Source organism: Chrysemys picta, chromosome 9 (genome assembly GCF_011386835.1).
Source record: "Chrysemys picta bellii isolate R12L10 chromosome 9, ASM1138683v2, whole genome shotgun sequence".
Lineage (NCBI taxonomy): Eukaryota > Metazoa > Chordata > Testudines > Emydidae > Chrysemys > Chrysemys picta.
Window position 1 is genome coordinate 68,593,310 of NC_088799.1, and position 19,112 is coordinate 68,612,421.

General features: G+C 44.8%; 1 protein-coding gene across 13 annotated transcripts in view; it reads right to left on the minus strand.

The window, feature by feature from the left end:
- The window catches only part of DIAPH2 (diaphanous related formin 2), a 906,188-nt gene that overhangs the window by 855,897 nt on the left and 31,179 nt on the right, over nt 1–19,112 (minus strand). For 9 of the 13 annotated variants that reach the window (XR_010590414.1, XR_010590415.1, XM_065557221.1 and 6 more), the window contains exons 2-3: nt 16,170–16,202; nt 14,430–14,603 (exon numbers count right to left, since the gene is read on the minus strand). Coding sequence is in view for 11 of the 13 variants with exons in the window: in XM_065557221.1 (XP_065413293.1) it covers nt 14,430–14,603; nt 16,170–16,202 (207 nt within the window). In the remaining 2 variants the exon portion in view is untranslated. Of the gene's footprint in view, nt 1–14,429; nt 14,604–16,155; nt 16,203–19,112 lie in introns of all 13 variants that reach the window. The other 4 variants (XM_065557225.1, XM_065557224.1, XM_065557222.1 and 1 more) reach the window with 2 other exon arrangements.

Sequence of the window (19,112 nt, forward strand, 5' to 3'; positions counted from 1 at the left end):
AGAGTAAAGCGTAGGAATCGTCTGTGGGACGGGTGTATAGTCACATGAAAATAGGCATCCTGTAGGTCGAGGGCTGAAAACCAGTCGCCCTGCTCCAGCGCTGGGATTATAGTGGTGAGAGTGACCATCTTGAACTTTTGCTTTTTGACAAATTTGTTGAGCCGCCTGAGGTCGAGGATTGGTCGCCATCCCCCATTTTTCTTCTCTGTTAAGAAATAATGGGAGTAAAAACCCTTCCCTCTGTGTCGTTCTGGCACAGTTTCTACTGCTCCCAGTTGAAGGAGATGCTGCACTTCTTGGAAGAGTAGTTGCTCGTGAGATGGGTCCCTGAAGAGGGACGGGGAGGGTGGGCAGGAGGGAGGGAGGGAGAGGAAGGGGATGGCGTATCCAATTGTAACTACCTCTATGACCCATTTGTCGGATGTAATTTTCTGCCATTGATGAGAGAATGGTCGTAGGCGGTGTCCAAAGATAGGTGTGCCGGCTGAAGTGGGAATGCTGTTTTCTAAACCCTCGACCAATGCTTCAAATCTGCCTATTAGTTGGAGGGGGTTGCAGCGCCCCTGTAGAATTAGGACGACGACGCTGGAATCTTGGTCTTTGGCAATGTTGTTGCTGTTGTCGTTCCTGTGGTCTATAGGAGTGTTGTGAAAATGTGGGGTAGCGTGGTCGGTGATAAGGTTGATATCTATATTGTCGTCTTCTGGTCGCAGGTGGCTGGAGGCCTAGGGACCGGAGGGTTACTCTTGCGTCCTTCATCGAATGCAGCATGTCGTTTGTGGTGGAGGCAAAAAGTTTTTCCCCATCGAAGGGAAGATCTTCAATGGTGCTCTGGACCTCTCGAGGGAAGAAGGAGGAAGAGAGCCATGAACCCCGTCGCATGACCACTGCTGTGGCGGTTGACCTTGTTGCAGTGTTAGCTACATCGAGGGCCGCTTGGAAAGCGGTGCGTGATATGTTTTGTCCCTCGGAAACCAGAGCTGTGAATTGTTGTTTCTTCTGTTCTGGGATGTGATCAATAAAATCCATGAATTTATTATAGTTTTTGTGGTCATATTTTGCAAGGACTGCGGTATAATTAGCTATGCGAAATTGTAGCGTCGAGGATGCATATACTTTACGGCCAAAGAGGTCCAGGCGTTTACTGTCCTTGTTGGCTGGGTGGAGCGGGCGTACTGTTGTTTGGCCCTCTGGTTTGCTGCGTCCACTACCAATGAGTTTGGCGCCGGATGGGTAAAAAGGAATTCAGAGCCCTTTGAAGGAATGAAGTACTTCCTGTCCGCTTGTTTACAGGTAGGTAGGCTAGTGGCTGGATTCTGCCAGATGGATTTAGCGGGTTCTAAAAGGGCTATGCTGATTGGTAATGCCACTCTAGAGGAAGAAGAGGGCTGCAAAATGTCTGTTAGTTCATGCCGTTGTTCAGTGACTTCCTCTAAGTTAATTTTCAAGTCACCTGCAGCTCTTTTAAAGAGGTCTTGGAATTTGGCATAGTCATCCGACGGGGTTGGAGGAAGGGGAAGTAAGGCTTCCTCAAGCGTTACGTCGGACTCTGCTGGAATAGGAGCAGGACTCAGTTGCTCCTGGGAGTGTGACGGTGCTGCCTGGTATCTTATGTCACTGGCAGGTCCGTCACGAGGCAGTGCTAAACCGGTGTTGCGCCTGGTCGAAGTGCCGTAGCGCATGTGTTCTCGGGGGTACGATGCCCATGGTGCCCAACCTTGCCATGGTGGTGGGTAGGGCATAGGTGGTGCCATCCATGGGTTCACTCCCCATGGGGCAGGATACTGAGAACAGGCTGAGGTAGTTTTTTTGTAACCCCTGTTGATCTGGGTCTGGGAGTCTTGATAAAGAGAAAAAACTGCCTGTGGATCAGTTTCCTCCTCACTGGAGGAAGGTTGTTCTGATCCTGAATCCAGCATTGGAGAAAAACAGGCATTTATCAGGGGAGACTGCAGAATAGGTGAGACCAATAGATCTGCTGTCTGAGTGAATTGAAAAGGTGAGGCTCCTGCATGAGGTGAAAGCTGCGGAGGAGGAAGTTGCCCTGAGGGAACATTCCTCTGAGCAGGGGTTTTTCCTTTGATCTCCCTGTCAGCCTGTGCCGCGGTTGCCGGTGCCGTGGTAGGTGCCGGGGGGACAACATCAGCCCGCACAGGATCAGGCAAGGCTGGAAATGTCGGCACCGTGTTCGTCTCGGTGCCGAATGGTGCCATAAACGAGGCAGGCAACTGAAAGCCTGAAGCCTCAGCACCGGAGCTTCACGCCGCCGCCGCAACCTGAGGCGGCTTTCGTGCGGTGCCTGAGGAGCCCGGCTCTTCAAAAGTGCTGAGGCGAGGAAACACAGGCAGGGAAACTGTTGACCTGCCTGAGGCACTTTTGTGCCTCACCAACTTCTTTGTTGGAGAGGGCTGCCCCTTTTTTGTAGCTTTCTTCAGTTTTTTTTGAAGCAGGGGGGCTGTGGCGGGCAGTAGAGCTGGAGTCGGCTCCTGGGTCTGAAACTGACCCGATAGACTTCTGCAGGAGGAGCAGTTTCAGTTTAAGCTCCCTGTCCTTTCGTGCCCTGGAACTGAGTTTGGTACAGTGGGCACATTTTTGGGGAATGTGTGTTTCCCCCAGGCATTTTATACAATGAGAGTGGCCATCAGAGAGCAGGATAGCGTCCTTACACGTAGCGCAGCGCTTAAAGCCTGTGGAGCCAGGCATGGTAGAAGCGGCTGCGGCTGAGAGAAAAAACATTTTTTTTTTAAAACAGATAAAAACTAATGAGCTACACTAACAAGAACTGACAACAAACTAACTACTAGAACAGGTAATTGTAACAAAGTGAGGGATTTCCTAACGAGTCTGCTGAGCTCCGTCTCAGGCCGGGGATGGTAGAGAAGGAACTGAGGAGATTGGCCACGCATGCGCACTATTATCCTAGACTCACTGCGGGGGGCAGCCTCTGCGCATGTGTGGCCAGTACGAGTACTGCTACGAAAAGTCTCCGAGTGAAGGCGCAGGGACGCACCAACACCTAGAGTGGAGCACCCACAGGGACATCTCTCGAAGAAGAATGTAAGGTGCTGAGCACAGGATACAACGTGCAATCATGATTCTGTCTGAGCATGTAAGTATGGATAGGAAGGCGTACGGGAGGCTGAACTGACAGCGCAAAGAGGTTGGGAAACCAACACTGCTTCAGCCATGCATCAGCAAGGAGAAGGAATTTGGATTGAAGCATGATCCAGCAGTTTCAACTGAAGCATGATCTGTGAACTTATTAAAATTGGAGGAAAAGCATATAGGAAAGGCAACTGCCAACTCAGTCTGGTGTCCCTGGTGAACACCTTCCACCTGAGGCCCTCAGAGCAGAACAGACATTACCTGTTGTCCTTTACTGTGAACAGGTCTATCGTTGGGATGCCCCAAGCTGACTTCCAAAACATAAGAACGGCCATACTTGGTCAGACCAACGGTCCAGTATCCTGTCTTCTGACAATGCCCAATGCTAGATACTTCAGAGGGCATAAATTCAACAGGGCAATTATCCGATGATCCATCCCCTATCCTTAAATCCCAGATTCTGGCAGTCAGAGGCCGAGGGACACCCAGAGCATAGGGTTGCATACCTGATTGTCCTGAGTAATAGCCATTAATGGACCTATTCTTTATGAACTTATCCAATACTTTTTTGAATCCAGTTATAGTTTTGGCCTTCACAACAACCCGAATCAACGAGTGCCAAAGATTGACTGTGCATTGTGTGAAGAAGTACTTCCTTTAAACCTGCTGCCTAGTAATTCCATTACACCCCTTGTTCGTGTGTTATGTGAAAGGGTAAGCACTTCCCTATTTACTTTCTCCATATCAATCACGATTTTATATACTTCTATCATATCCTGCCTTAGTTGTCACTTTTCCAAGCTTACTAGTAGTGACATACCTTGGGGGAGCGTACTGTAACCCCCATATTCCTCATTTTCATATAATTGTGATCTTACATAAAAAGCATGCCTTACAAGGTATCAGGAGAAAGGTTATGATCTGCTGAAAGGCATTTCTCTATCCATATATGTGTATCATTAATGCATATGAAGTTATGAGAACTGTGCTGTACGGTGGTCACTAAAACATATTCTAAGTTGGGGAATCAGCCAAATATTAGCTCCCCAGAGGCAACAGCAAGGAAAGTAACCAACGCCCGTGCTGGGTGTCAAATAACCCATCAACAGCCATTGTCCAGCAAGAGAGCTACAATGCAATGACTCACATGCATGAGACCACACCAGGGGAATTGCTCGACCTTGCTTGGAGAGACTCAGCAATGCCCTCCAGACATGTCTGGACTTGTGCTCCCCAAGCACATGGACTGAGGGTATACAACAGCGTGGACACATACTGGGCCCTTCTCTTGCCCCCACCTTCGCCGAAAGCAACTAAGATACTGAGAAGAAGACAAGACTCCAACAGAGGAGATTGGCCCAAGTTTAAGAAACAAACCAGTATATTAAGGTCCGCTTAATCTAGAAGTTGCCCAATCTAATAGCGTTGAGAGTTTAGACTGCATGCTTTTATTTATCTGACTTTTTGCCTATCACTTAATATCACCTAAAAATCTACCTTTTATAGTCAATACAGTTGTTTAATTGTTTATCTTTACCAGTGAGTTTGTATGAAGTCTGGGACAAATCCACTCAGGTTTGCAAAGGCTGGTGTATGTCCACTTTCTATTGTTGAAGTGGTGAACCAATTAATAAATTTGCACTGCCCTGGGGTACAGTGCTGGTAACTGCGGGTATTTGGCTGGTGCCTTTCTCTGTGTGATTCATGAGTGGCTCTGGGAGCATTCATGCAATCTAGCTGGGTGTGGGCTTCCACATGCAGTTGTGCTGAGTGATCACAGCTCCTGGAGGGGTTGCTGCTGGTCACTAGCAAGGCATTGAGAGAGACAGCCCAGGCTGAGGAGAGTTCAGGAGGCACAGTCCCAGGCTCCATCCCAGTCCCAGGCTGCACCCCGGGGGGATCCCATCACACTAGTCCCAATCTTCTTAATCTCTCTGTTCCATACACTTAATCATTTGTTGCCCTTCCCTGTACCTTGTTCATTTCTAATGTTTTTTTTTTTTTTTTTTTGAGATAGTGACCAGAACTCCATGCAGCATTCCTGGTGTGGGCATTCCATAGATTTATATAGTGGCATTATGATATTTACGGTCTTATCTCTCCCTTTCTAAATGGTTAACATTCTCTTTGCTTTTTGACTGATGATGCAGATAGAGCAGATGTTTAAAAAAAGAAAAAAAGATGGTTACTCACTTTTGTAACTGTTGTTCTTCGAGATGTGTTGCTCATATCCATTCCAATTAGGTGTGCGCACGCCACGTGCACGGCCATCGGAGAATTTTTACCCTAGCAACACCCGGTGGGTCGGCTGTGGAGCCCCCTGGAGTGGCGCCTTCACGGCGCTGGATATATACCCCAGCCGACCCATCGCCCACTCAGTTCCTTCTTGCCGGCTACTCCGATAGAGGGGAAGGAGGGCGGGTTTGGAATGGATATGAGCAACACATCTCGAAGAACAACAGTTACAAAGGTAAGTAACCGTCTTTTTTTCTTCAAGTGCTTGCTCATATCGATTCCAATTAGGTGACTCCAAAGCCTTACCTAGGCGGTGGGGTCGGAGTGAAGTACCATAGATTGTAGGACCGCTCTAACAAACACCACACCATCTCTGGCTTGCCGGACAACGGCATAGTGAGGGCAAAAGTATGTACTGAAGACCAGGCAGCGGCTCTGCAGATCTCCTGGATTGGCACCTGGACCAGGAAAGCCGCCGACAAGGCCTGGGCCCTTGTAGAGTGAGTGGTGAGGGGCGGGGTCGAAACACCGGCCAGATCATAGCAAGTACAGATACAGGAAATGATCCAAGAGGAGATCTGCCGGGAGGAGACCAGGAGGCCCTTGATCCGGTCCACCATCACGACGAAGAGCTGGGTCGTTTTCCTGAACGGCTTCGTATGCTCAATGTAGAAGGCAAGGGCCCTACGAACATCGAGGGAGTATAGCCATTGCTCCTGACAAGTAGTGTGCAGTTTTGGATAAAAAACCAGGAGGAAAATGTCCTGGTTGATATGAAAGGTCGAAACCACCTTGGGAAGAAAGGCCAGATGAGGTCGTAACTGCACCTTGTTCTTATGGAAGATAGTGTATGGTGGTTCTGAGGTAAGAGCTTTGAGCTCGGATACACGCCTCACCGACGTGATAGCGACGAGGAAAGCCGTTTTCCAAGAGAGGTATAGGAAGGAACAGGTGACCAACAGCTTGAATGGGACTCCCATAAGCCTGGAGAGGACCAGGTTAAGGTCCCACATGGGGACTGGCTGCCGTACCTGCGGGTAGAGATGGTCAAGGCCCTGAAGAAACCTACTGACCATGAGGTTGGCGAAGACAGATCTGCCATTCACTCCCGGGTGGAAAACAGAAATGGCCGCCAGGTGAACCTGGATGGATGACATCGCCAGGCCCTGCTGTTTCAGGCCCAGAAGATAATCCAAAATGAGAGGCACGGATGCTTGGGGGGGGGGGGGGGGGGAAGGGGTGGACTTGCCATGGTGAGTGCACCAGCATGAGAATCGCTTCAATTTGGCCATATATGTGGCCTGAGTGGAAGGTTTACTGCTACCCAACAAAACCTGCTGCACCAAATGAGAACAGAGGAGCTCCGAGTGGCTCAGCCTGCAGCATCCACGCCGTGAAGTGGAGGGATCGTAGGCTGGGGTGACAGAGGTGGCCGTGATCCGGTCCGGAAAAAGAGGCAGCGGAACCGAGGCATCCAGAGAGATCTAACAGTGTGGTGTACCAATGTTGCCTGGGCTATGCCGGGGTGATCGAAATCAGCCATGTTCCGTACCTGCGCACCTTGAGCAGGACCTGGTGTACAAGGCGGAACGGCGGGAAGACGTAAAACAATCAGCTCATCCACAAGAGTAGGAAGGCGTCTGAGAGACCCCAGGAAGTGGCCTTGGAGGGAGCAAAATGTCAGGCATTTCTGATTGCTGCGTGATGCAAACAGGTCAACCTGGGGAAACCCCCTCTTTAGGGAGATGGAGTGGCTGACACCGGGACGGAGCGACCACTCGTGGGATTGGAAGGACCTGCTGAGATGGTCCGCCAACAGGTTCTGGACACCTGGGAGAAAAGACGCTACCAGGTGAATGGAGTGGGCTATGCAGAGCTCCCACAGCCGAATGGCCTCCTGACGGGGACGAGAGGGAGGAGGAACGGGCCCCCCCTTGCTTGTTGATGTAGAACATGGCCATGGCGTTGTCTGTGAGGACCACCACACAATGACCAAGCAAGCTCTCCCGAAAGGCTTGACATGCAAGACGCACCGCCATGAGCTCCCGTATGTTGATATGGGGAGAGAGCTCGGACGGGGCCCATAGACCCTGCCTCTGGATGTCGCCGAGATGGGCGCCCCATCCCAAGGCTGATGCGTCCGTCACAAAGGACAAGGAGGGAAGACCACAAAGCGGAGGAAGCGTCTGTGAGCCGGAGGGATTGATATGTGGAAATACACGTCCTTCATGTCGAGGCTGGCGTACCAGTCTCCAAGATCCAGGGAAGGTATGATGGTGCCCAAGGAGACCATGTGGAACTTCAACTCTACCATGAATTTGTTGAGTCCACGCAGATCCGGAAGGGGCTGAAGCCTACCATTTGCCTAGGGGACTAGGAAGTAATGGGAGTAAAAACCCCTGCCCCTTAGCTCCCTTGGAACCTCCTTGATCACCCCCATGGTTAGGAGCCTATGAACCTCCTGAATGAGGAGTTGCTCGTGAGAGTGGTCCCTGAAGTGAGACAGTGGTAGGGTGGGGAGAAAGAAAATTGGAGAGAGTATCGCCTTTCCACCGTGCGAAGAACCCAACTGTCCATGGTTATGGAGGGACCAAGCACAGTGGAAACGGGACAAATGATTCAGGAAGGGTGGGGTAGGATCCTAATCGAGGTCCGTTATATCATCCTAGGGCATCCCTTCAAGAGTTTTGTTTAGGACCTGCCGAGGGCTTGGACGGGCCCTGGCTCTGCCCAGACTGGGGGTTGGAGGGTTTCCTCCTGCCACTACGCCCCCGTCTCCTGTAAAAATCCTGCCTCGGCTGAGGAGGGTGGTTGGAGCATTGAGGCTGAGACTTAAAGGGCTTTCGCTGGGTAGCCGGTGTTTGCATGCCCAATGATCTCATTATGACCCTCGAGTCCAGTCTTTGAGGCTTCTGAAGCCTTGAGTCCGTTTTGTCTGAGAACAGGCCTGCACCCTCGAAGGGAAGATCCTGCAATGTTTCCTGAAGCTCCAGTGGTAAGCTGGATGCTTGCAGCCAAGAGATACGCCGCACTGCGATACCTGAAGAGACGGTCCAAGCGGCCGAGTCTGCGGTGTCCAACACGGCCTGTAATGAGGTCCGCACCACTGTTTTGCCCTCTTCCACCAGGGCCCCAAACGCCTCTCTGGACTCCGAAGGAACCAGCTCTTTGAACTTTAACATGGAGTTCCAAGAGTTATAGTTGTATCGGCTCAGGAGTGCCTGCTGGTTTGCGATCTGGAGCTGAAGTCCACCGGAGGAGTAGACTTTGTGCCCAAATAAATCGAGGCACTTGGCCTCTAATGATTTGGGCGCCGGGGCTTGCTGACCATGCCGCTCCTTCTCATTCACCGAGGCCACCACCAGTGAACAGGTCTGTGGGTGTGTGTACAAATAGTCATATCCCTTGGAGGAGACAAAGTACTTCCGCTATACCCCTTTAGCAGTCGGAGGAATGGATACGGGCTTTTGCCAGATTGTTCTGGCCGTGGTCTGGATGAGTGGTAGGGCCACCCTAGATGGAGCCTCTGTGGACAAAATGTCAACCACAGGGTCCTCCACCTCCATAACCTCCTCTGCTTGGAGGGTCATATTCCACGCCACCCTATGTAGAAGGTCCTGGTGGGCACGGAGGTCTATTGGAGGGGGACCCGAAATATCAGTTCCCGCCACTGCCTCATCAGGTGAGGATGAGGAGGCGGCCACGGGAGGAAGAGGATCTTCTGGGGCCTCTTGCTGAGCTGGGTCTCATAGCCCCGAGCCCGCAACCTCGATGTCTGGACCAGGAACCAGAGTGGAGGCCACAAAGGTATCTGGAGTTGATGGCAACTGGATCTCAACGACGCTACGAGTCCTGGAGTCCAGACGCACCGGACCCGATGGCACTGCTCTCGGTGCCGGAGGTAACAGTGCCAAAGTCGCCACTTGTGCCCCTGGTCACTCCACTACAGGATGCGGCTCTGAGGGCAAATCCAGGGAGGTTGGTGTCTGCTGGGGTGGGCCAGCCTTTTCCGGTCTGCGGTGCCGCTTATGGCCAGGTGAGTGGGAGCGGTGCCGGACCAATGATGTCGGTTGCAGTGCCGAGGAACGCCGGTGCCGCGGGTCTCTATCAGAGTCCGACCGCGGTGCAGTTCCTACCATTGCCGCTGGGGCGCTGTACACCGAAGCACTCGGTGCCGGGTCTTGGCGTGCCGCTGGAGGTTGAGCCTAAGAACCGCCTCCATGAGGAGCTGTCTTAAGGGAAAGTCCCGCTCCTTCTTATTCTGGGGCCGAAAACTTTTGCAGATCTTGCACTTCTCTGTCTGATGAGATTTCCCCAGGCACTTTAGGCAAGAGTCATGGGAGTCTCCCGTTGGCATGGGCTTAGAGCAGGAAGCGCAGGGTTTAAAGCCCGGGGCCTTGGGCATGAGCCCAAGCAACAGGTGGGGAGGAGGGGAAAAACTCCTTCTTAACCCGCTAACGATTTAAACTATATTACAACTACAACTATTAAACACTATAACTATAAACTACTAACAAACTGTAGGAAAAAACATTAGGGAGAGTGGAGACCAGCAAAGCCGAGCGCGACAGTTCCAACGACCGTCACGGGCGGTAAGAAGAAACTGAGGGGGCGATGGGTCGGCTGGGGTATATATCCAGGGCCTTGAAGGCGCCACTCCAGGGAGCATCACAGCCAATCCACCGGGTGTTGCTAGGGTAAAAATTCTCCGACGGCCATGCACGCGGCGCGTGCACACCTAATTGGAATCGATATGAGCAAGCACTCGAAGAAAAACGATCCATGATTTCTTTGAGGGGTAGCAACTAATTTAGACCCCATCATTTAGTATGTATAATTGGGATGTTTTCCATGTGCATTACTTTGTAATTACCAATATTGAATATCATCTACCATTTTGTTGCTCAGACACCAAGTTTTCTGAGATTTCTTTGTAACTCCTTGTAGTCAGCTTTCAACTTAAGTGTCTTGAGTAATTTTGTATCATCTGTAAATGTGTCACCTGACTATTTGCCCCTTTTTCCAGATCAATTATGAACATGTTTAACAGCATTGGTCTCGGTATAAATCCCTATTTATCTCTCTCTATTCTGAAAACTGACCATTCATTCCTAACCTTTGTTTCCTGTCTTTTAACCAGTTACTGATCCATGAGAGGACTTCCCTCCGATTCCATCACTAGTGACTCTGCTTAAGAGTTTGTGGTGAGGGACCTTGTCAAAGGCTTTGTCAAAGTTCAAGTACACTATATCCACTGGATCACCCTTGTCCACATTTGTTGACCCCCTTTAAGAATTCTAATAGATTGGTGAGGCATGATTTCCCTTTACAAGAGCCATGCTGACTCTTTCAAAAGATATCATTTTCATCTATGTGTCTGATCATTTTGTTCTTTACAATTTGCCTGGTACTAATGTTAGGCTTACCAGTCTTAATTGCTGAGACTGACTCTGGAGCATTTTTTTTTTTTAAATCCAAGGCACGTAAGCTTTCCTCCAGTCACCTGGTACAGAAGCTAATTTAAGTCATAGTTTAAACTATTACTTCAGTAATTTCTTATCTGAGTTCCTTCAGAACCTTGGGTGAATACAATCTGGTCCTGGTGACTTATTACCGTTTATTTTATCTGTTTGTTCCAAAACCACCTCTATTGACCCCTCAATATGGGACAGTTCCTCAGATGCGTCACCTAAAAAGAATGGCTCGTGTAGAAATCTCCCTCAAGTCCTCCGCAGTGAAGACTAATGCAAAGAATTAATTATCTTCTCCACAGTGACCTTTTCTACCTTTGGCACTCCTTTAGCACCTCGACCATCCAGTGGTGTCACTGATTGTTTGGCAGGCTTTCGGCTTCTGAGGTACTTACATTTTTTGCTGTTAGTTTTTGAGTCTTTGGCTAGTTACTCTTCAAATTCTTACTTGGCCTGCCAAATTATACTTTTACATTTGACTTGCCAGAGTTTATGCTCCTTTCAATTTTCCTCCGTAGGATCTGACTTCCAATTTTTCAAGGATGCCTTTTTGCCTCCGATTCTTTCACACTGCTGTTTAGTCCTGGTGGCATTCTTCTATTCTTTTAGTTTGTTGTATACATCTAATTTGAGCTTCTATTATGCTGTTTATTAAAAGTTTTCATGCAGTTTTCAGGCATTTCACTCTTGTGACTGTTCCTTTTAATATCTGTTTAACTAGCTTCCTTATTTTTGTGTAGTTCCCCTTTCTCAAGTTAATGTTACTGTGTTGGGCTTCTTTTAGGTATTTTCCCATCCCAACAAGGATGTAACAATTATATTATGGTTAGTATTATGAGCCATTTAGCTACATTCACTTCTTGGACCACATCTTGTGCTCCTCTTGGAACTAAATCAAGAACTGCCTCTCCCCTTGAGTTCCAGGACTAGCTACTCCAAGAAACGGTCATTAATGGTATCTAGAAACTTTATCTCTGCATCCCTTCCTGAGGTGACATGTACCCTGTCAATAAGGGAATAGTTGAAATCCCTCATTATTATTGAGTTTTCTATTTTTATAGCCTCTCTAATCTCCCTGAGCATTTCACAATCACCATCACCACCCTGGTCAAGTGATCAGTAGTATACTCCTACTGCTATACTCTTATTCAAGCATGGAATTTCTGTCCATAGAGATCCTATGGTATCATTTGATTCATTTAAAATTTTACTCTATTGGACTCTATACTTTTCCCTCTCCCTTCCCCCCCATATAGTAGCACTCCCCCACCAGCATGACCTATTTTGTCATTCCTATATATTTTGTACCCTAGTATTTCAGGGTACATTTACACAGCAAAGAAAAACCTGTGGCTGGCCTGGGCCAGGTGACTCGGGCTCAGGCTACAGGGCTGTTCCACTGCTGTGTAGACTTTCAGGCTGGGTTGGAGCCTGAAAGTATGGGACCTGCGGATGCTTCACAGCGAATGAAGCTAACAGGGCAATTATTGTGTGATCCATCCCCTGTCACCAAGTCCCAGCTTGTTGAAGTCAGAAGTCTAGGGACCCCAAAATCATTGAGCTGCATTCCTGACCACCGTGAGTAATAGCCATTAATGGCTGGAGTATTTGGAGACTGACCTGTTGCTTATGTTATATTATTAGAGAGAAGCAGACACTGATGTTGGAAATCAGACGCAAATGTATGTACTTTGGTCAATTAGGCTCAGAGATGGAGATAACCTTGGAAAAGTTATTGTGGAAAGAAAGGTGGAGGACATCATGCTAGCAGATGACCAGCAAGGAGATGAAAGGATAATGTATGGCAGATCACTGGAAGGTCAGTTGTTCAATGCTGAAAATTAGCAACAGATTCCAAAAATTCTGCTGTGTTCTCAGTGATACTCAGACATTAACAAATGGATTTACTTTCTTATTCATGCTTTAAGTACTGATCTTAATGCAATCAACTATAGATTAAACTAACAAATCACTCTAATAAAGCAAGCCTAATTTATGTTCACACCTGTATATGAATGTGTTTTGGATCACAGGAAAAGCCGCTCAAAGTCATGGCAGCTCCCCTTACATAGATGTGGTGCCATGAAGGTAAGCATAACCTTTTCTGAAAAGGGAATAACCGGAGTAAAAATTCAGATGCAATCAAAAATTATATTTAGACTTTGGAATGAAAAAAATATTTTCACCTTCCTAACATGAATACATGTTGCTTCTGTTCAATTTGTACTGGCACACCACGGACTCAAGCTTCTATGTGCTGGTGTTGCTTAATATTCTAAAAACTATGCTAACTTTCTATTATGCTCCTGCGAAACTTTATCACATTTTAGCATCGTATTTGTGCTCAGTTGACAAATTAAGAGCCTCTAGTAGGTCATAATTATCCATTACTTGTGGAGTAGCAAACTGTTAAATTTTTATGCTTTCAACTTCAATCAACTGAGAGCTCTTAAAATACAAGTAGTTTAAGTCAGTTAACTGAATCTGCTCACCAAAATGAGCCATCACAAAGAACCTATTCCTCTCAATGCCTCTTTAGAGCAAAGTGCTCAGTCATTTAAAGCATTCAATCTGATTCTTTCATGCACATTTTCTGAAATCAATGATTTACAGTCACTGGGGTTGATTGGGTTGATCTGGAAAATCTGAAATCCTCCCACAGAGAATCTCCTGGAGTCGATTTAGGTATAAAAGCGGCAGTGTATTAACAATTAAGACCCTTTGTTACTTATTTGTTCCAATAGTACTCTGCCACTTGCAAGCTTTCTGAAAGAATAGTCAGTCCTAAGGAAAGGAATTAGATTGCCTAAATCAATATACATGCTCAGAAAGGTTAAAAATCCTCAGTCATCTCTAACACTCATACAGAAGTTGTACATAGAGGATCATTCAGTAGCTCTAAGAAAACGTGAGTTAAATTGGAACTGAGAAAAAGCTACGAAACAAAGCAAAACATGGTCTTCTGCAGCAAATTATATGTGAATACAATTACCTCTGATATACATAAGTTATGCATACTTATTTTTTTAAAAGCAAGTTTCTACGTTACTAAGAAGCATGATTGTAGCAATTTTGCTATAAGTGTCACTGTTATCATAGGCCCCAACACATTAATGTTTATACACAAAACCTTAAGAAAATTTAGTGTTATTTGTATATAAAAAGTCTTTGTATTAATAAGGCCTTCAGTCTTTTTCAGAGATCACATAACCCTTTCACAATATTCACATAAGCAGTAATAAACTTCTAGTATTGCTGTAACTGTGCTATTTGAAGATTGTTTAAAACAGCTATTTGTCAAGGATAGCCATCTCAAATTTCTTGTAATTTTTAAAGTCTTTTGTAGTTCTCTGAAGACCTGAATTAAGCATGCCATGCACTCAGGCAAGCTTTACTGATTATTCAGTCAAGTGACAGATTATGTAGCTTATAAAATTAAATATCTGTCTTTTGTATGAAGAGGATAGGGTATGTCTTGGTGTTTCACAATAGTAGCTAGCTCTGCAGCCAAAGTTTCAAATTTCAAAGTAAGGTGGAAGAACTATTTATTGACATCTCACATTTCAAAACTGTTGATACACATGAAAATTTAAGTAAAAAACTTAGCAAATTGCTTACCATCATTTTTTCAAAGAGATCCATAACTTCTTTTTCTGATAAATTCATACAACGTTCATCAAACAATGGTTGGGCAACTGGAAATTCACTCATAGAGGTTTGAGAATCAGGGTGCTGAATGAGAGGTTTCTCTTTTTTTACAGCTGATTTTCTAAAACTTGTTAATCTGTCACGCTGAAAACAAAAAAAAGATATTTTAAAAATTCCTATATATATATATATATGCACAATACGAAAGCAGCATACATGTTTATTAATCAAATTGCATGCTCATGATGCAATAAACATACCAAGGGTTATTTTAAGTAGCAAGGCCAAAAATCAGAGACTGTACTATTTATAAATTCTTAAAACTCCTTGTTCTCATACAATTTTTTCCCCCATTCAGAATTAAGTTTAATCCACAGTAGTGGCACTGATGTATAGCCTGCATCACCACATTTAATTCCCATTCCCAGATTCACCTACACACCAGTACATTAGGGTCTGAAAAATCTTGCAAGATAGTTGGAATGGGGAGAAGGTCACGTTGCACATCAATTGGTAATGGTCCTTTTAGCCAATTTCTGATGAACAGTGATAAATTCGAAGACAATTGCCCAATCCTCTTTTACCTGAAGAATGGTGATAGGTTTTTGGAGGATAGCTGAAATGGCAAAATTTGGGGGATAATCATGGCTTCATCAGGTGTACACAACATTTCCATATAAGAAAAAAAATTTCCAGAGGAATACAAAATATCTTAGGATTTTGTCACCAACTTTTTATTAGGTGTTGAGTACGGTCTCTTATAATTAGCACATAGTGCCACAAACCAGTTAATCGTTTTACTGCATAGAAACAGCCATTCATAGTTCAATACACTTGACAGACATCAGTAAAAGCATACCATGTGATCTGCAATGAAGGTTCTTAACTAAAACCGAATGGGTTTAGAAGCACATGCATAATCAGTTAGTTTATTATTACAACAGGAGAAAGAATCATTCCACCAGTTAGAGTGATCTTGTGATCCTTATTCTAAGGCTGTTTGTTACCATATTACTTAATACACAATTCTACCCTCATAGCTGTTAACAGTTAGAAAACCTGTTCTCTTATCCCACTGCCTGAAGAATGGAATACTTGTTATGTCTGCTTTAACATCAATGCAAACAAACCATTTAACAAATCACATTATTGATGTACATTTTATGGAATCAAACAGCCTTAAGAAGATGGACTCAGTAAAACTGTCCATTTGCAACAACAGGCTTAAGCAGCTTATTTAGGTTACAGGTGTATTTTTTGTAGCATTTTTTCATAAAAGTGATTAAGTTCAACTGTTTTATGTATTGTTAAGTAACAAATCAATAGGTTAAAAGTTCAGTTGTCTACAATTAACACTTACAACCGATTCAAGACTCAAATTTGTACTGTAAGACTTACTTTACAAAAACTTGAAACAGGTAACCGTATATAAGCTGCACCCCCTTTGCCTAATGTATTTTTTTTTAACCTAAATCAAGCATTTGTGGACAGTGACAGTCATTTAAAATAGTGGATTTAAAAACAGCTGCGACAGATTGGTATTTTCACCTAAAAAATTTAAAAAATTTTTACCACCCACAATTACTGCAAAATATTTGTAGAACCCAACTAGTGAAACATTTAATATCCTTTAAATACAGGCTTCATTGTCCACAACCTTTTGAATAAGATAGCATGCACTGTAGATAAAACTTGCCATGAAGACCTTACCACATCATCTGCCAAAGTTTTTATTTGAACGTTCTATTAAAAACCAAAGACAAAAGAAAAAGCAAGTTACCTAACTGGTGTGAAACAAAGAAAAAATTAAGCTCTTGTACATTAATGTGGAAACAGTAACTAAAATTCTCCTTTAGCGAATTTAATAGAAACAAATTGATATTTATGAATGGGTTTGAGCTAGCAAGACAGACAATTATAACCCCTTACAGAGCATTACTTTCCCTTCACCCAGAAAGATGAGTTGTAGGATGTTAAGTTATTAATTTCAAAATAGCATATAGCATCAAACTTAAACACTTTTCATCTAACTCATTCTGGTATACTAGTAACCAGTACAAGAACTGTTATACCTAAGTCTGAGTATACTTAGTTTTACAACTTGAAAATTTGATGACTTAAGATTTGTGTGGAGGAAATCATTGCCAGCATGAGCACACTTCTCTCAGTTTTGCCAGAAGACTCACTCAATCTGGAGACATCTAGCAGTGTCAATATTACATTTCCTTAAAAGCTCTCTTTTTTTCCTATTACCTGGCTCACATTAAAAAGTAACGTATATTTCAAGCAACTGTCACCACATACTTCTTAAGAACCAAGGAGTTAGTAATGGGCAATGGCTTTGGTAGTTTGAGCAGGAACCATTCCAGAGTTCTAGAGAAAAATGTCACTGTCATTTACATGAGCTATCCAAAACCATAAATGGATAATTACTATAGCCAGTTTTCTGCCATGCTGGCAAATATAGTCTCTCCATTAAAGATCCCATATCTCAGAGCCCTTCCCATTTATTTTAGTTGCTTTCCCCATCCAGACAATCAAAGCCATATAATTTTATAGGGACTATGTTTTACTCACCCAGCTAGCTTTCTTTCATGTACCAGTCTCCTGCAGATGCTCAGCAGTGCGAATTGCAACTTGAGCTAGCTCAGATATGGCTAAGTAAAAAGGTGTGCATCATCAGCATACTATAGCCACTGTAACCCACACAATTAAGTTGCACTGTTAACAGCCTCTCCTACATTAGAAATGAGAGCCTTGACAAGATGGAGCCCTGAAAAACTGAATTTCCTCAGGGAGGAGAAACTGCACACTTTTTGAGAATGTTCAGCAGGGTAGTAGGGGAGTGACCCAAAACCTGCCCTATCATCCACTTGCTATGGTTTGCAACACAGTCACTACTCCTTCACTGTCTACAGTATCAAAGGGCTGCGGACATTGCTTTACCATGGATATTTCATCTTTCTTTATTGCCAGATCATCCACTGACGCTGCCCTACAATCTCTACCCATGGCAATGATCAAATTGACAAGTATTGATGAGCTATGAAGCCACTAAATATTGTGCCATCAGTAATGGATACTGTGGGAAATAAACCATTAGCTTCTGGAAACTAAAGGGAGTTTCAAAGATAGCAGCACTTGTGATAGCTCAACCAGTGTAGTTAATGCTCCTGCAAGGGCCACTTGCCATTGTACTCCTTAAAGCCTCATGTTCCCAACAGGGCTTATTGGTTTGACAGACAACCTCCCCTACACTCTCCAGTTTCACATGTACTCTCAAAGTAGCAGCCAATGTTTTACTCAAATATTTGGAGAATGCCCAGTTACTGGCTCATACAGCTCACCTTGAGTTAGAGTGGATGTTGCTTAACTGCAACCCTGATATTAACAAACTTTATGTTAACAGCAACATTTTGCCAGGAACCAATCCATCAGACTGACTTTAACGTTAATGGTATTTAGATATTGGCAACAGGCATGCCACTTATTCATTTGGGAGGGTTTGGGGGGAGGGGGGGAGGAGGAAAGGAGCCAGTACCACAGGCAGATCTGCAGCCAGGAGAGGAAGCACCAGGACAGGTCTTTCTTGGCTGCAGCCCTGCAAAACATGCCTGTAGCTGGTGCTCAGCACATTCCAGTGCTTCCTTACCTGGTGAGAGCACCACAAACTTGCCTGCACACACAGACCTGCTGCCCACACTGGACATAACAGGCTGAGGTGCCCATACCCCACAAAACAGGGAAACCCCTGCTGGAGTCCCAGTGCTTCAGGCTGGGATGGGTGGCTAGGGGGCAGGGTTTTCATTACGCAAGTTCTCAAGTATGACCTACAGATTTAAATTGTACACTGCTTCTGAAAAAGCTACAGAAAACTTCCCAAAAACTAAAATTATTTACTTGATTTTAACCACAGAATTTAATTCTTATTTATGTGGCTTTTCTCAAAGACTTTAGAAAACTGTTAATTTTATTAACTAATGACAGTAAAAACAGTTTGAAATGGGAATTCATTTTATTCATGAAGTTTATAATGGTTTCTTAACACTAAAGTTAGTTGTTTAGGAGCATCTAGAAGTAACTTTTCAATTCTCCCTCTTGGCCCTGCAACTAAATTGACATAGTTCTCACTTGGATATTTCAATAATACCTCAGCAAAACCAGTGAATACCACACTACACATTCAGTATTTTGAAAATTCAAATTACAGGCCCGAATTTCCATTAACTCATACCTCAAAGGGGATATTTTTACTTGGCAATTATTATTTTTGAGATATTTCACAACAGTAAAGCTACAATCTAAAGGTTTTCATTTTAACGGATTTCCATGGGTGTACCCACTGAGAAATGATTTATTGTGCACTTCTGAAAGAGACCAGTTCCATTTAGGTATTTAAACTTGGACTTAATTTTAGCCATTCAGATTTGTCAACTTTGGCCTTAGAAAGGTTAACTATCACTCCTTATGTGACAGTAATGGTTTTGTCCTCATTAGCTGAAGTCATAATATATTGATGGATCTGCTTCCATGCATGTTAGTAGTCCAGAATACGTGTACAGTTAAACCAAAGTTATCCAATCAAAGTATAAATCATGGTCTATGGCAGTTTTTAAGCCTGTTAGTAACCAGTTATTTATTCTTACTATTTGA